At 40.3% G+C, this 17,479-nt stretch overlaps 1 protein-coding gene across 1 annotated transcript in view; it reads left to right on the top strand.

Moving 5' to 3' along the window:
• Positions 1 to 17,479, top strand: part of rab15 (RAB15, member RAS oncogene family) — a 155,026-nt gene that overhangs the window by 107,865 nt on the left and 29,682 nt on the right. Inside the window, exon 2 of the mRNA XM_043698077.1 lies at positions 16,042 to 16,102. Within this exon, the coding sequence (XP_043554012.1) occupies positions 16,042 to 16,102 (61 nt within the window). The remainder of the gene's footprint in view (positions 1 to 16,041; positions 16,103 to 17,479) is intronic.

Below are 17,479 nucleotides of genomic sequence, written 5' to 3' on the forward strand. Positions count from 1 at the left end.
CAACAATCCAGATGTACATACAGTCTCAGAAAGAAAGACTGAATTTGCAAGATTCCTTCATGTTCATCAGAAAAATATTCAAGGGAACCCTAAGGCTAACTGTCAAACTTTAACATTTAATGTCAAACACAAGTGTAGACCCACAGTTTGATGCGAAGACTACCAGCCAATCATACTTTTTCTCACCAAGGTTTGATACTAGAACTGCCTTTATTCTATACCTTGTAGTGTTTCCCTGACAACAGCCATAGCAACCCACTGTCAATGCAAACAGGTAGGTAAAAACGCTAAAAGCATCACACCCAGCAAGCTTTGCCACAAAATGACAATGGAAAACAGACTTTTGTAGATCAAATATTGCCAAAAGGTTTACACCATGCATATCAAGAACAAATGAGCACATTGAGGAGATAACCATTACATGATGCATTTGCTTATGAAATGATGGAGTCATTTTAAAAGCATTTGTACCGAGTATGTTGTTGACACTGGTACGGCCACATTTAACCATCCCAATTCATTTGGCTTGACCCTTCAGAGAACATCACCTTCAAGCACAATTGTGTGGAACTAGGATTAGCGTTTGATGGTGGTTTAAAAAAAAACAAATAAACATTTTGTTAGCATGTTTCACGTCACACCAGACTGCCTATGAACAGAGGGAGACAGAACATTCAGCCCAACCAAGAAAGGTTACACAGTTGATCTCCAAACGAGCAGAGAATCTGCGTCTGTGCAGCACCTGTCCATGAGCACAGGACATCCTAGAGTATTTCATAGTCACTGAAACACAGCTGTACTCAGTAATACAATATGGGGAAACCTAAAATCCAGTTTGAAAACAGTATCTGTTGTGATGAGGTTTGGGGATTAAATATTTGCCGGGACATGGAGAGAACGTGTCGCTTTTTCTCGAATGACGCTGTGGGATTTTTCTTACATGAACATGGAATGGCAGACAGAGCCTTGGTTTAACACGTCGACAAAACATCTGTAAGATCATTCACTGATGTAGGGAAGTTGAGAGGTGTTGGTTATTCCGAATATGAAATCAGGTTGTGCTGATTGAATTAAAACCATTTCCTGATTTGTATTGGGCTCCATTTCAGTCCGTGAAATGATACAAGAGCACCTATATTCAAGAAACAGAAACATCTACTTCAGATCACAATGTAGTCCAAATGTTACACCGAAAATGATCGTATTATTAAATACTGGACAATATGGAGGACTCTCTTAAAATGTAAGATACTTAGGTCACTTAGAGGAGTGAGTTAACATTCTAGTGCCTAACAGGAGATCAAAGCTGTGTCTTGAAGCTTGGGCTATTAAGCCATGCTCAGAAATCTGGGATTTAATTCAAAACCTTCCTGCTTTGTTAGAGGGGAGTTCCTCCTATACAGCAGACGTGAAAAGGCAGCCAGAAAAGAAATAAAAACCCTAAAAAGATCATAACTGGCCCAAATCTGAGGATCAACATAAAGTAATACATTTAGGGATGGATCTTACTTTTATTTAACTAAGTGTCAGTTATACTAGGGTTTTTTGGAAGACTTTTCATTGCAAGGCGCAGTAAGAGTATATATATTACCAATATTGTCATGTTAACTACTTATCCCATTCCTATACACCTAGCTCGACTGATTCTTGTCCTCTCTTACCATTCGCTGTTTGCATAGAAGTTTCAGCACTGCTGGCATCCCTGGTGCTGGCATCATCTTTAAAAAGTTGTTGTGTGCATGGACAAGCACTGTTAGTCTGAAACTGCTCTGCATGGTTGCAGACATTTGCCCCAGACTTCACAGGGCTGTGAAAATCGATTTCCCACTTTGCAGGGAGGGGCCTGGAGGCCCTGGTGAATGGAGTAGTAGCTAGGAAAATGTGGCATATTATTTGATTTCTTTTCTCAGGACTACACTATCATCCATCTCTTTGACTCCCTAACTACGGTTCTTTCTCACGCTCTTGCTCTCTCTCTCTCTCTCTGGGCTCCATCTCCACCTATCCTCTCACTCCCGTCCCGCACCCAATCCCACCATCCTCCCCACCCCCGATCCGCTGTCTTCAGTATAAATGCTACCTTTTCCTAGATACCCTCCATTCTGAAGAAGGGTCACTGAACCCAAAACGTTAACTCTACTTTCTCTGCACAGATGCTGCCAGACCTGCTGAGTTTCTCCAATAGTTTCCAGCAACCGCAGTTCTTTGTTTTTTAACCATGGCAAACTTGCGGGTTTTGTGTTATCTGAGCCACACTTTCGCAATGCCTCCCTCAAAGTTGTCCTGATGCCTGTTCAGGACTGGGGGAAGGAGTTCAATTCCCTAGCAATGGCAACAGAAGGCCAATGGATATATATGGCTCTGGAGGTCGTGGGTGGCTCAAATAAACCTTGTGCTGCAAAAGGATGAACTATCTGCTGCGCTCCCGTCAAGCTGTGCACTACTGACCACTACGTAAGAAAGCTGGAACTGAAAGATGCTGAAATCCATGGAATAAAAATTGTGAAGGAGCATATTATTCTTAAACAAATCTGACTCTGGTTGCAAGATTGAAATTATAGGCTACACTTCCATGATTGAAGTTCATATTTATTAAATATTTTCTTGAATATGGGATATGCTTTTCTTTATCTTATGCCCCTGTTCCACCCTCCTTCAAGACTGTGGTAGCCAATGTACTTGGAAGATTAGAGTATTCTTAGTTAAAATGGTGAATACAGCATTGAAATAATTTGCTCTTTGTTGCCTTCTAAACATATTTCAATTGCAGAATGTTAGAAAATAAGTTGCAAACTTGTCTTAGTTATCCAATCCAGGTGACACTTGTATCCATTGTTTCCTGACTTTTTTATTTACCACCTTTGTAATCAGCCACACTTGCTGCAGTATAGTATCAAGGGCACAGTACATGTCTGTGCAGACAACACTAAGCTGGGTGGTAATGTGTGCTGTGAAGAGGTTGCTGAGAGGTTGCAGGGTGACTTGGACAGCCTGGCTGAGTGGGCAAATACTTGGCAAATACAATATAATTGTTAAATGTGAGGTTATCCACTTTGGTGGCAAAAACAGGAAAGCTGGTTATGATCTGATTGGTGGCAATTTTGGAAAAGGCAAGGTGCGACAAGACCTGGGTGTCATGGTGGAATAGCTGCTGAAGGTTGGCATATAGGTGGAGGAGGTGGTGAGGAAACCTAATGGCACATTGGTCTCCATAGTGAGAGGATTTGAGTATTGGAGTAAGGATTTCTTGCTGCAGTTATACAGGGCCTTGGTGAGGCAACACCTTCAGTATTGTACGCAGTTTTGGTGTCCTAGTCTGAGGAAGGACATTCTTGCTATTGAGGGATCCAGCGAACGTTCACCAGACTGATTCCTGGGATGGCAGGACTGACATATGAGGAAAGACTGGATCAACTGGGTTTGTATTCACTGGAATTTAGAAGAGTGAAGGAGTGAATCTCATAGAAATATTAAAATCCTGATGGGACTGGGCAGACTAGATGTGAGAAGAAAGTTCCCGATGTTGAGAAAGTCTAGAACTAGGGGTGATAGTCTAAGAATAAGGGGTAAGCCATTCAGGACTGAGATGAAGAAGAATTTCTGCACTCAGAGAGTTGTGAACTTTTGGAATTTTCTCCCACAGGAAGCTGTTGGGACCAGTTCATTAGTTATATTTGAGAGGGAGCTGGGCATGGCCCTTGCAGTTAAAGGGATCAAGAGGTATGGAGAGAAGTGGAATTGGGATACTGAGATTGCATGATCATATTGAATGATGGTGTAGGCTTGAAGGGCCAAATGGCCTACATCTTCACCTTTTTTTTTATATTTCTATGTTTCTCCACAGGTTTCTTGATGTGAGGTGCTGAGACTGTTATCTTGGAAGATTAGCAGCCTATGCAAAGGTGTATGCCCTAAACCATTCTTTATCCAATGGCTATGCAACTATGCTTCCAGTAGACACTGGTGAATGGTGACCAGAAATGTGAGGCATTTCTGATTTCCCACTGTTGCCCAGAAATACTAAATCCCCTTGTACTATCTTAACCCTATCTTAACCCTATCTTAACCCTAACTCTAACCCTAACCCATCACCAGTGCCATATCTTGAATCTTCATATCTTGAAAAAGTTTTCTGTGATGTTGTAAGTTTTTTCAACACTGTATTTTCAAACTGGCAGAGTTTACCTTCTGGAAAATGTCTCAGCTATAAGAACAGAAATATGTCTAACATTGTTTCCTTGATATATCGTGGCATTAGCAAATCAGATAATAATTCTCTCACCTACTGTATGAAGCTGACCTTGCATTCACCTAGCAACTTACTTTGCATGGAATTGCATCACTTGTCTGAGTCAGTTCCCAGAAGGATAAGGATTGAAGATTTAGCTTCCAGCCCAGCAAACCTGTTTCTACAGAAGCCATTCCCTGAGGAGGACAACGTAATGAAAGGCTTGTGTGTGTTGTACACTCGCCACATTAGTTTATGTTCGTATTTTCTTCAGGTTTTGTTGAAGGAATTAAGTATCTAAATTGAAGTGAAATGACTATTTGTTATCACAGGAAGAGTCGTAACAGAGTTCAAAAGCAAAACAGCATGAGGCAAGCTGTGGAAGTGAAACCTGTCACTTACACCATGAGTGTCATATTTCCCTCTATTTAACGCAATGAATCCACAAAACATGCACATCTTTCAATAACAGTCAGAAATGAAGTGAATGTTATGATCAGATGTAAAATTAACTACTCCAGAAATATATCATCCTAATTTGTGATTTGTGTTTTGGAAGAGAAAGGTTCAATGTAGGCTATGTTGGTTCTGCTACAGAAATGCTTCTGTCCCCTCAGGTTTGCTGTTTTTTTTCGAAGTTCTGTTTTGTTTCTCAATCCTCTAGTGCTCTGCGTTTACTTATTAAACCTCCTTAGTTGCTCTTTTTAAATTTCATGATGCTAATTATTTCTGTTATATAAGGGAGAATAGGAACTTTTACAAGTTGTCAGCTGTGGCTCAGTTAGTGTACCTGTGCCCTTGAACCAGAGCTTGAATAGATCCAGTGCAGTACTGAGGGAGTGTTACATTGTCAGTGATGTTACCATTCAGATAAGGTGTTACATCTTCCTGTTTAAATGAATATAGAAGATCCCCATGGCACTACAAAGAAGAATTAACTCTAGGGTCTTGGCTAATATCTATTCTTCATCAACATCACAAAAACAGGTCTATTTCTGTACTGTATGACTTAATGGCCATTATTTACATTGTTAAACATATTCATTTAAAAATAAATGTTAGTCAAATACAGATTACAGTTTCTGATGCTGAGACAACGGAGATAGCAGTAACAATAATAACTCTCAAACGTACTATGCCAAAAGTACTATGGCATTTTGTTAAGGAGTTAGAGGTCTCACTTGGACAGCCAACAGGAGACTTGCACTGTTTCTTTTTGGGGAAAGCCTGCCAAATCACGAGTCAATCGGGCAATGGTGAAGTCTTCCCTGGAATCAAGACCTCAGGAATGGAACTATCACCTGATTTGCCATCAGCTATTTTGCTTAACAACACCATTGCTTAGGCCATGACTCATCCCAAAAGAATACTCTCCAGAGTCCCAGATTTATAGTGAGAGACCCAGGCTATAGATGCATAATGTTGGTGTTGTTATTTCACACAATGAAGGGAATAATTTGTAGTGCTGCCCTTCCTAATGTCCAGTCCTTCAATAAAGTGGTCAAATCACTCTTCGGTGTGCACTGAGGTGAGAAGTGGCCCTCACATTTTTCGCTATTAGACAGACTGACAGATTCAGCTGCAACTAGATATTTTTTAAACCAACCTGTTCCCAGAGATGTTATGATACCCCTTTGGAGAAGGTGAAACTTGAATCCGGGCAGCTACCTCAGAGGTAGGAGTATTACCACTCAACCTCAAGAATCCTGTTCTCAGTTGCAAATGAGTTCATGATGGGATGAGGCTCTTGAACAATCATTGATTGACCACGTAAGAACCTTAGTTGGCAGTGGGACAAGATGGTCAACCCTAGGTGAAGGTGGAGTTGGGAAAGGGGCAAGTTTCAGGTACACCGTCCCACTGAATCAGTTACATTCCACTCAGCCAAGAACATCACCAAACAGAGCAGAAGATTCTGCCCCACCATGGACCTGAGATTTATTCCGAGAAAATAATTGACATGCCATGGCTCCAAGCAGCTATCACAGTATATTCGACTCTGCTATAATGTGTTTCTTCAATGCAAATTGGCTTTAACGTGATAGAAGAATGTAGACCATTATTTATAGAACAAGAACTGTCCTGACATGTATTGGCTATAACATGATTCTGGCTCCATTAGTTTAAATGGTGTTGCTATTGCACAATTTCTTATAACACGTGATCGAACAAGAAAGGAACAATCACGTTATATTGGAACTAACTGTATATTGTGACTGAGAAACCTTGGACATATGCACTTCCACCAATTCTTATTGATATTGGCAAAAACCAAACGAAAAAGGATGCCTTCACAAAGTCTTCAGTAGAAGATAGGCTCAGTCCTGATGAACAGTAGTAGGTTTATTACATATTATTTAATAGCTCCTTACATGACATGATAGTCTCTTGTGAAACTTCAGACGCTGCTTAAGAGTCAGTCAACATTACTGTTGGCTACCTTGACTTAGCACAAGAAACGAAAACTTGGAGACACTCTGCAAAATACTGGTTAGCTCCTTCCAGGATCAGTCTTTACAGATATTTTCTAAGCAACCTGTTCAGAGATGTTATCACACACCTCTGGGGCAGGTATGCCTTGAGCCTTGGCTTCCTGGCTCAGAGACAGGATAAAGCCTTTATATCCTGATGTGTGGAATTTATCTTATGATATACAAATTGGCTATGCAATAGAACCCAGGATAATTCCAAAATAAAGAGAGAAAGATGTTTTAAACATGTTGAAGCTAGAGGAATGTTTTGCTAATGAAGGCTCTATTTTTCTGATTTTCAGGCATTCCTTATTTTTGATTTTCAAGGGCTTTGAAATAACTGGACAGAGGCCTATATCCCATCACCAAGTCACCCTTTATTTACATGTGCACAGTATATGGGCTCTGACCAGCCAGCTCAGAGCCAGTCCCTAAAGTGAGGAGCCTCTGAATCTCCTGTCAGCTAGGGCTCCCGGATTGGCCCAGGTTAGCAGTCCAATCAGGGATCTCATAGTCGATGATATCCACCTAGCCCTCATTCCAACCAACAAAGGCCTCCTTTCTCATTCGAATAAACTACGTTGTTGGATGATGCTGTTGTGTAGTCAAATTAATTTCTGAGTTTGTGTTCATATATGGGATATTTTAACACACAGAAGCAGAATGGGAAAATCTAATTTACAATTTCCTCAATAATCATCACCATTCCAATCTAAAGCTACAAGACACAATGTAAGCATTAATTTCAAGACATGAATGTTGGTACGTTATGGAAGACATACGTTGGCAACAACTGTTTTTCTAAAACACCTTGACACAGTTGTAAACTCATGAGGTCACAGACAAACAGGTCTCATATGTGGGATATGTTGAGATGAATAACACACAAATGCTAATCTTTATAAAATAATTTGGTTCAGTATTCAATTATCTGATTAACAGTGCTCATTACAAATAATAATGTTCATTCTGTTCCTTCATTGACAGGTTTAAAAGTGCTTTCTCCTCCTTAGCGACTCCTTTCATTCCCCTGGTATGCCTCCCCAACACTTACTGTGCCCTGCTTTGCAATTCCCCCACCCCATTTTGCAGTGTCCCTGTTGCCCTTACAGTTTCTCCTCTCTGTGCCGTCTTTCTCCCATTTTTTGCTGTGCCCTGCTTTGCAGTCTCTCCTTGCCTTGCAATCCTTCCCCACTTTTCCGATCCTCGCCCGGCTTTGCTGCCCTTCCTCCCTGTAAATGTGACTACTTTTGGGTCCCCTCTACTCCCGTGCCTTTTGAGCCTTGATTGAATCTTTGGGATTCAACAGGAGCAGCTACAGGAAACAATAATGCATCGATGAGAACCAGTTAACATTTGCCGAAACATTCTAGAATTCCTCCTTTACTTGTTCCATGCTATTTGCACTGAACATTAATCATGGGAGGGATTTTGTTCAATGTATCCTCCCTTGACGTAAAAACACTAATAAAATAATACAACTAGAAAAGAGTTTTGATAAAGCCAGTATAGAGGCAACATAGTTCCAGGAATTCTTTTAGCCTCTGACTCTGTACCTATCAGAATTAATAATACTATTTATTACTCTCTTAAGAGATGGGGTTGGTTGAGGGTTTTGTGAGTAAATGAGAAGATCAATATGTCAATTGAAAGTGCTACCCGATGGAAGACTTATTTCTAGGTGATAAGAAGTCTAACAGAGCATGAACATTGGGTTCCAAAGTAATGATTGTAACAAAATACTGTAAGCTAAAGTGCTGTGAATAATTTATATATTATCTGCTAATTGCTAACAGATACACACGGCATCGTTCATCCTTTCCCATAATTACGCCCAGAAAATCCAAAGCAGGCAGCTGTTAAATTCATCACATGTCACAGATGCCAAATTCTGATTCTTTCCAAGTAAATAATTTTGTCATTGAAAATCAACAGCTGTGTCATCTCAAGGTATTACCTCCATCTTCCCAGGGGACATATGATGAGACTGTGAGGCTATGATGTGGATCGCGTTTCACCCACTCTGCGCTGTTTCCAATATTACTGGTTGGGAACCAGAACGATGGGAAGGCAGTGAAAATATGCTTTGAACTCCATCTGAAAAGAAAGATATTGACAATACATTCATAAGATTTTCTTCCCTATTAGCTGAGGTACCAGAATGTGTAGTGTATCCCTTTGTTTACTTATTTTGTTTTCATTGTGAACTGCTACAATCACAGGAAGAGCTGTGCTATTAGCGACAAAAGCAGGGGCACTTGTGACTTGCTATAGTTTCAGCAGTGGCATTCCGATGTAACTGATCACAAATCTTCAGAGTTTCCATTGAAAACGCCTAAACTAAAATCTGCTGCTCAGGATACTTGACTATGAGCAGTTATTTCTTTATTGCCACTCTGAAATCTATCCCAATGTAAATAGAGGTTTGTTCCTCAAAATAAATGGGGTTAATGAGGGCTTGCAATTAAAATATTAAGCATTGGTGATAATCAGATTAGTCATAGAGTCATAGAGATGTATAGCACGGAAACAGACCCTTCGGTCCAACTTGTCCATACTGACCAGATATCCCAATACAATCTAGTCCCATGTGCCAGCACCCAGCCCATATCCCTCTAAACTGCTCCTATTCATATACCCCTCCAGATGCCTTTTAAATGTTGCAATTGTACTAGCCTCCACCACTTCCTCTGGCAGCTCACTCCATACACATACCACCCTCTGTGTGAAATGACAGAGGTAACCAGGAGGAAGAATTCATAGAATATATTGAGGACAGCTTCAAAGAATAATACATTGTGAATCCACCTCGGATTTTATGTATGTGTAATTTATCAAACTTGCCTCTTTATGTTAGAGTAAAGGATCACCTAGGAAACAGTGACCATAACATGGTAGATTTTAGCATTCAGTTTTGGAGTGTGCTAAGCTTACCTAAGAGTCATTACAAAGGAATAAGGACAGTGTTAGCTGAATTGAACTGGAAAAGGAGTTTAGCTGCAAAGACGGTTGAGGAACAATGGCAGACATTTAAGAAAATAGTTCATTGCTCGCAGCAATGATATATCCCAGTGAGAAAGAAGGATTCTGGGAAGGGGAAAAGCCAACCATGTTTAACCAAGGAAGTTAAGAATGGCACCGCATTGTAATTAAAAAAGACATACAATGTGGCAAAGATTAGTGGTGTACCAGAGAATTGGGAACATTTTAAAAGACCACAGAAAAAATTATGAAAAGGGAGAAAATAAACTTTGAGGGCAAAATTGCAAGTAATATCAAGACAGACAACAAGAACTTATTTAAATGTATAAAAAAAAAGATAGGGAAAGGCCAAAGTGAACATAGACTCCTTAGAGAAGGAGGTTGGGGGAAATAATAATGGGGAACCAGAAAATGGCAGAGGAGTCAAATAAATACTTTTGATCAGTCTTCACAGAAGACACTAATAGTGTTCCAAAATATTAAGGAATCAAGAGGAAAAAGGAGGAGCATAAATAAACAAATAAACACAATAAATATCACTGGAGAACAAAGTTCGAGGCAAACTATTGCTAGGAAGCTAAACATTTTTGAAATGTAAAAAGACAGCAGATACTTACAGGACAGAGGGATGTAAGAGTCGTCATGCCTACATCAAAAAAAGCAAGTGTAAAGGTTCAGCAGGTTACAGGATAGGTAAATAGAAGTTGCCTTTATTTCAAAGGGAATGGAATATGAAAGTATGGAGATCGTGCTGAAACTGTACAAAGCACGAGTCAGATTACAGCAGGATTACTGTATACAGTTTTGGGCCCATTGTCCAAGAGAGGATAAAATGGTATTAGAGGCAGTCCAGACAAGGCTGATACTGTCTTACGAGGCAAGGTTGAGTAGATTAGGTCCGTACTCATTGGAGATAGAAGAATGAGAAATGACCTAATTGAAACATACAAGACTCTTTGGGTTGCTTCCCCTTGTGAATACCTTTCTTTCAGAGGGTATTGAATCTGTGGAATCCTTTACTGCAGAGGACTGTAGAAGCTGGGTCATGAAGTATATTCCAGGCTGAGATAGATTTTTAAGGGATCCAGTAAGGGATTCTAGGGAATGGGTAAAAGGCAGGAAAGTAGAGTTAAGGATTATCAGGTCAACCATGATCTCATTGAATGGCAGAACAGGCTCAGTGGGCTAAATGGCTTATGAGTGATCCTCCACAGAACTGGCCTCCAAGTTTACCTTTTGCTTTCCCTGCTCCAAGGTGTTGTAATTGGCTATTGCAACGTGAAAAACACAGTTGCTACTTTGAAATCAGTGACAGCATGAATAAATGCTCAGATCAGTTGATTGATCCCTGACACAACTGAAAAACAGAATGCTGCATAGGCTGGAAATCTGAAATCAAAACAGAAGGTACTAGAAAGACCCAGCAGACCAAGAAACATCTGTTGAATGGACAAACAGAGTTAAGTTTCAAATCGAGTGACCTTTCAGCATTTGTTTTAAGGTGTTGATTAAGGACTAAATGGAGAGAAATTGCGCTCAGTTCGTGCTGCTTCTGCACTGCAGTAGGTTGCGTGGATGATGCATTAAGCTCCAAACTTTCTCACTCAGCAGTGATGGTGTTGCCACTGAACCAAGGTCTGACACCTAAAGGGAAGGAAATGAATAGAATTACTTAAAATGTTTCGCACAATGAATTCATTTTGAAACACAATGATAGCGATGTTTGCAAACATTGAGCCATTACACTTGGTACAAGAGAAGGAGGTCCTGATAAGGCATGTTATTAAATATGTGTATAATTATCATTCAAATTTTTTCATCTCTCATCTACATGGTAATAATTTCAGTTTTTGAGAGAAAGAGATACTTGCATTAATATAGCGCTTTCAACAATTGTTGCAACTCCCCACACAGCTTTTGTTTTAGTAATGTAGGAAATGAGGAAGTGCCATTGTCAATGACACAGTTCACTGATGCTGGGATTAGGCCAGTAGGACAATAGCTGAGTCGAATTTGTCTTAGCCTTTATAGGCATTGATAACATACTTTGTGTGGTTGATGTACTGTAATTTTTGTTTCTATGATTTTGGTAAAAATGTTCCAGTTAACGAACCACTGGCCTAAACTTCTTGGTTTACATCAGTGGTGCACATTCAGGATTTCATCATCGCCCTCCCACCTTTGGAGGTATGGGAGAGTGTGTGAACAGGGGGTAAGGATAGGTTGGAGATCAGCGACTACGAGCTCTACAGCGTGATAGCCAACTTGCAATGCTTCCGCATCTAAATAGGCAAATGGACGAGACTCAGGAGGGCAGCCTTCAACTATTGAGCTTGACAATAGTGAGGGAGAGAAACAGCAAACTCCATTGGTTAAAAGAGTGCTGAAGGTGATCCATGTCGTCCAGTTAAAAGTTTGGAATTATTGTGAATGCTTTGTAATTTCCCTCCCATTAAACAAGAGCAAATTTGCTAAACGTGGATCTGCTAGAATAACTGAAGCACTTTGCAAATATTGGCTTGGATTTTCTGATGGCCAGTAGTGTAGTTGGGAGTTGGGCAGGGGGGGCCCTATGGCATAATAAACTTTAAAGGAATTGCGCAGGAAATGCTGGGCAGCACATCTGAGCTTGGAATCCTCCAAAAGTATCCATTTAAATTGCAGAATATGGGTGTTCTGCTGCAGTTAAGTAAATAATGATTCAGAAAATGTGAGACTATTAAAAACCTAGTCTGACTGAGGAATTATTTAACTAACCCCAAACCCCCACCAACGTTCAGAATCCCTTCAGTGTGGAAACAGGCCATTCAGCCCAACGACTCCACACCAACCCTTCACAGAGCATCCCTTCTGGACCCACCCCATCCGTGTTACCCTACATTTCCCATGTCTAACCCACCTAGTCTGCACATCCCTGGATACTATGGGAAATTTCCCGAGGCCAATCCACCTAATCTGCACATTTTCAGACTGTGAGAGGAAACCCACACAGACACGGGGAGAAAGTGCAAACTCCACACAGACAGTCACCGAAGGCTGAAATTGAACCCAGGTCCCTCACAGCTGTGAGGCAGCAGTGCAAACCACTGATCATGAAACACCGTACTCACCCCACACCTTGACCCATTGGGACTAACATGCCCCTCTACCCTCCGGAAACTGGACCCAACGTCCTCATTCTGCTTTTCCCATTCCAGCCATAGACCCAACATTCCTCTGCCGTTGCCATCCCGGATGTTCTGTTTCCCATCCTGGATCTGACACATGCCATGCTCACAATAGACCCAATATCACTTGCCCATTCCAACCTATCCTAAACAATCCATTATTTACCTGACCTCTTTGCCACCTTGACTCTGGCCCCTTGCTTATCTGCTTTCCTTCTCGCTACCCACCTGGCACCTTACCTACCTGGCCCTAAACACCCTAACTACCTGGCAACTTCCTCAACTGGCACCCTAAATACCTGGTTCCTTACCCCTGTCCCCCTGGCGTTCTTGCTCATACCCTCCAGGTGCTCTAACCTCACACAAAGGAGCAGTCAAGTGGCTGTCTGTGTTGCTGGATCTTTAAACCACAGAATAGAGCAGCAGATTGCTGTGAAAAGGGTGTGTGCTCTTATCCTGCATTACCAGGGACCTGTCACATTGAAAGTACAACTCCATATTTTTGAAGGACCCCTGACTGAAATCTCCTGTTAGAAACATGGAGATCTTTCTTACTGTAAAAATGAACAGAGGGAACTGAGAGGTAATCTGCATTTAATTGCCACTCCTTGGAAAATGTGTAAAACTGTGGTCAAACTGGACAAATTTAATCAACAATGCAGCCTTGAAATGTGTGACATTTCCATCCAGTCAGTTTCAGCTAAGTACATCTGAATCTTCTTCTTAATTGCATTTAATTGAACTCTGGTTGTTCACCATTTTGTATGTAATTGTGCATAGAGAAGTTCATGACCCTGCATACTGTAGCAATGAATTGAGTTACCGGCTGAATTAATAGCTTCAGGTTGGCAATCTCTGCTGTGTCGTGTCTACAAAGCTGAAGTGTGCGCTGCAAAACCTTCACCAAACAGTTGGCTGAACAGAGTTGGTGAAGACAGATCGCTTCATATTGTTTAGTAAATGTGTCTAACGTACCTCGAATTAAGTAAACATCTGATGGTTCAAGATGGTCGAGGTTTTAGGTTTGATAGTAATTGTTAAGTGGCTGTACCAAGTCAAAACGGGAATGACTTTTCTCAGATTGTAATTCTGATCTCTCATCTCAAAAGGCTTCCGTGAAATCAGAATTTTTAAAAAAAAATCAGTATCAAAGCTATGTCCTACTTCCTGTCAAAAGCAGTTTGTTTTGCCAAATCTGTCATCCATCAAGAATGAAATAATGTTTGTTGGAAAATTATGGTAAGGACGAGTCAGAGGTTAGAAGATGTTTTAATCCCAAGACACAAGTGAGCGTGTGATTTAGATCTTGCAGTAATGTTTTCAGAAGTATAGTTTTCAGAAACAATAGTGCGAATGGGAAAAGGGATCACATGAGAGTCAAGCTTTGGAAACAACCCATCCACTGGATTTGAAACTAAATAATTTTATCAACTTAATTAGTCTGAACCTGCTTGATGCATTGTCACTTCGATCACTTCCCCTGGTACCAGAGGGATAAAACCTGCTACTGAACTGAATTAGACTGCGCCTGCAGTACTGTCCTTGCTTTAATATTAAATCAGGCAGCTTGTATTCAACAAGAATCAAGTTATGACTTTTGATAAGCACATCTCCAGTTCTAAAATCTTGCACTGATAAGGGTCCATTTGAGTTATAGCTTTTATGCAAATTTATTTCAGGGAAAACTATGGCTGACAGCAGAATTGATGGACACTGAGCTTTGGTGCTTATCTAGTCAGTGTATCAGGTAATAAAATATTCATGTTTTCTGAACAGATGCAGAGCTGCTGGGACGTGAGCCTCAGTGCAGTGCTGCCTTCAGGAAATGTTCACTTCATCTCTTTAGGAAACGTGTTACTTGCAATGGTTTGTTTGCCATCTCAATGGAGCCAACCATTCTCTAATAATTACTTTGACGGTTATAATTACGTGAGCACTTGCCGTGCACAGAATGTTTGCCTTTATAAACTGCTCCGATATTCTGTTTTTTTTTCGTTAACAAGATCGCAAGTAGCTAACCTGTAGAATTTAAATGTAAGTTTTTGTAAAAATATGTTTCTCAAATAGAAGCAATGTCATTGAGGGATGCCAGTGCAAAGGGGACAAAATCCCCTCCATCTGTTTTGGTACTTATTTCCTCTGCTTTTCCATAATCTTAGCACAGCACACCCTCTGAACCTTCTAGACTTCCTCCATTTCCCTGCCTCAGTCATCTTCAAGTGGAATTGTCAATTTGATATCAGTTGAACTTACTCTGTGGTGGCCTTCTAGAAACATCAGTTGATTTGTATTTCTTTGTAAAGAAAGCTGTAGTGATTGTAACAAGGTCAGCCAGATGGACAATATAGAATATGGGTTCCCTGACTGGGGCTGTTAATCTTGTCCAGTCAGAAAGCCCTAGCTGACAGATACAAACAGGAGTCAGGGGTTCTGCTCACCGGGTCAGTAGGGTCTGTGCTAGTTGAATCAGTATCATGTACTACACACATGTCCATGTCCTGGTGATGGGATACTGGTCTTCATGGAGTTATTTCAAAAACGTATTGTCAAATAACAGATTTTAATTTCCTTAGGATCTAATAAAGAAAAAAAATTGAAGTGTCGTAATGAATATGATGTGGCATTGTTCTCATCCTGTTTTTCGTGAATATCAGCCCATAATACAAAATGGCAAATGACTTGGCATTCGATAACCTTAAAGACCATTAAGATACAGGAACTGAAAATAAATCTCTCTGATGTTTCGGTGGGGCTTGGAAAAAAAGACAGGTTATAGCTGTATTCTCGAGATGATATGCAGGCTTTAAGAAAAGTAAATGGTCCAGAGATTGTATAAAGTACAAGGTAAAAATATTGCAATCTTTCATCTGCACATTAAACTTTAAAAACATTTTTAAACTCTAAATTTTAAAAATAAAATGCTGTGGTGATCAGGCTGTGCAGGGATGCGTTGGAATAGAGATAACTCCCATCAGGAAAGGCTGACATAGAATCAGAGAGCTGTATTCTAGAGATGAGATGCAGGCTTTAAGAAAAGTAAATGGTCCAGAGAATGTATAAGCACAACAAGACTATGGCAATATCAAGATCTTGCATTCAAATCAATGAAAACATTGACATCGGTACGTTGATGTTATCTTCTGTTTGTTCCTGGCACCACTTCAAAATCATTCAGTTCTTGTCTCATTCACAGGAGTCGACTTCAAAATGAAGACAATAGATGTTGATGGAATCAAGGTGCGAATACAGATTTGGTAAGTTCACAAGGATTAACCAGAACTGAGTACAGATCGTTCTGCTATAACATACATTTCATTAACACGAATTCGCTGTAATGCGATTGATGAATTAGGGACACTGATTCTCAAGCGCGAGCTTTGAAAATGTGTGTTGGCTATAACAGTGCCAACATTTTTAGCGCTGTTTCTAAAGCATGATTTTTCTATAATGCAGGGTTGCACAAGAACGCAACCATTGCATTATAGAAGAGCTATTATGTTTACAGTTAGTTGATGTAATGGAGTTTTAAGGACTTAAAAGGAATTTAAGTACATGAAAACTTTCCATAAAACGTTTTCTTGTGTATTTTCATGAAAATGCATTTTATGCAAGCATAATTTTATGCAAGATAAATGTAAGAATACTTGGATATGTCAGTGAGTTTGTACTGTAAGAGGCTGAGGCAGCCAGACCAGAGGAATGTGCTGACTTGGCTGATTCTAGACTTGTGTGGCAGCAATGGCAATACTGGTGACCTCAGCACCTTTGGATTAAGGAGGAGAAATTCAGATTCTCTTTTTATCTTTGTAAAGTAACGCTGGTTGCAACAACAGCTATGAAGACATTGCATGAGGACAGGATTTGTCAGATTTTAATTCTGATGTCTTATCTCATCAGAACATATTTTTAAAAATAAGTATGCAGTGTGATCCTTCAAAGTGATGTTTTATCCTGCTTCCTGTCAAATGCAGATTATTTTGCTAAATCTGTCATCAGCTAAATTCTTCAGAATGAAAAAATGTGGTTGAAAAATTACAGTAAGGGTGAGTCAGAGGCTAGAAGATCCCTAGACATAAATGAACTTGTGATCTAGATCTTGCAGTTATATATATAGTCTGCAGGATTAGGTTTGGCTGTGATACCCTACATGATCAAATAGCTGATTAGTACTTACCTTTGAGGGTCATCTGAATAATGGCAGGTTGGCATTCAGCACTAGGTTGCACCCAGCACCCACCAATTCGGCGTGGGGTGGGTGTGGTGGTGGAAGGATAAAATGGACAAGAGGAACAGTACATTCCTGTAAGTTTCTCTGATTTAACGGATGTGGGGCGCAATTGGATTAAGTATGACTTGACTGATTTTTCAAAGAGCTGACACAAGCGCAAGAGGCTAAATGGCCCTCATCTACACTGAGTTTCTACATTTCTCATTCTGCTTATCCTTCCAAACGTTCAAACCAAGATGACTGGAATATCTTCATACGTACTGTGTAGCGACTACGGAATGGTACTGTACAATTCATGGTTTCTTCAGATCGTAAAAGGTTGCATCATCGTTGAAGGCCTGTTTGTGACTAGCAAAATATAAATATGTATGCACAAAATGTCCACCTTTACTGAGGAAAGGAG

This window comes from Chiloscyllium plagiosum, chromosome 10 (genome assembly GCF_004010195.1).
Source record: "Chiloscyllium plagiosum isolate BGI_BamShark_2017 chromosome 10, ASM401019v2, whole genome shotgun sequence".
Lineage (NCBI taxonomy): Eukaryota > Metazoa > Chordata > Chondrichthyes > Orectolobiformes > Hemiscylliidae > Chiloscyllium > Chiloscyllium plagiosum.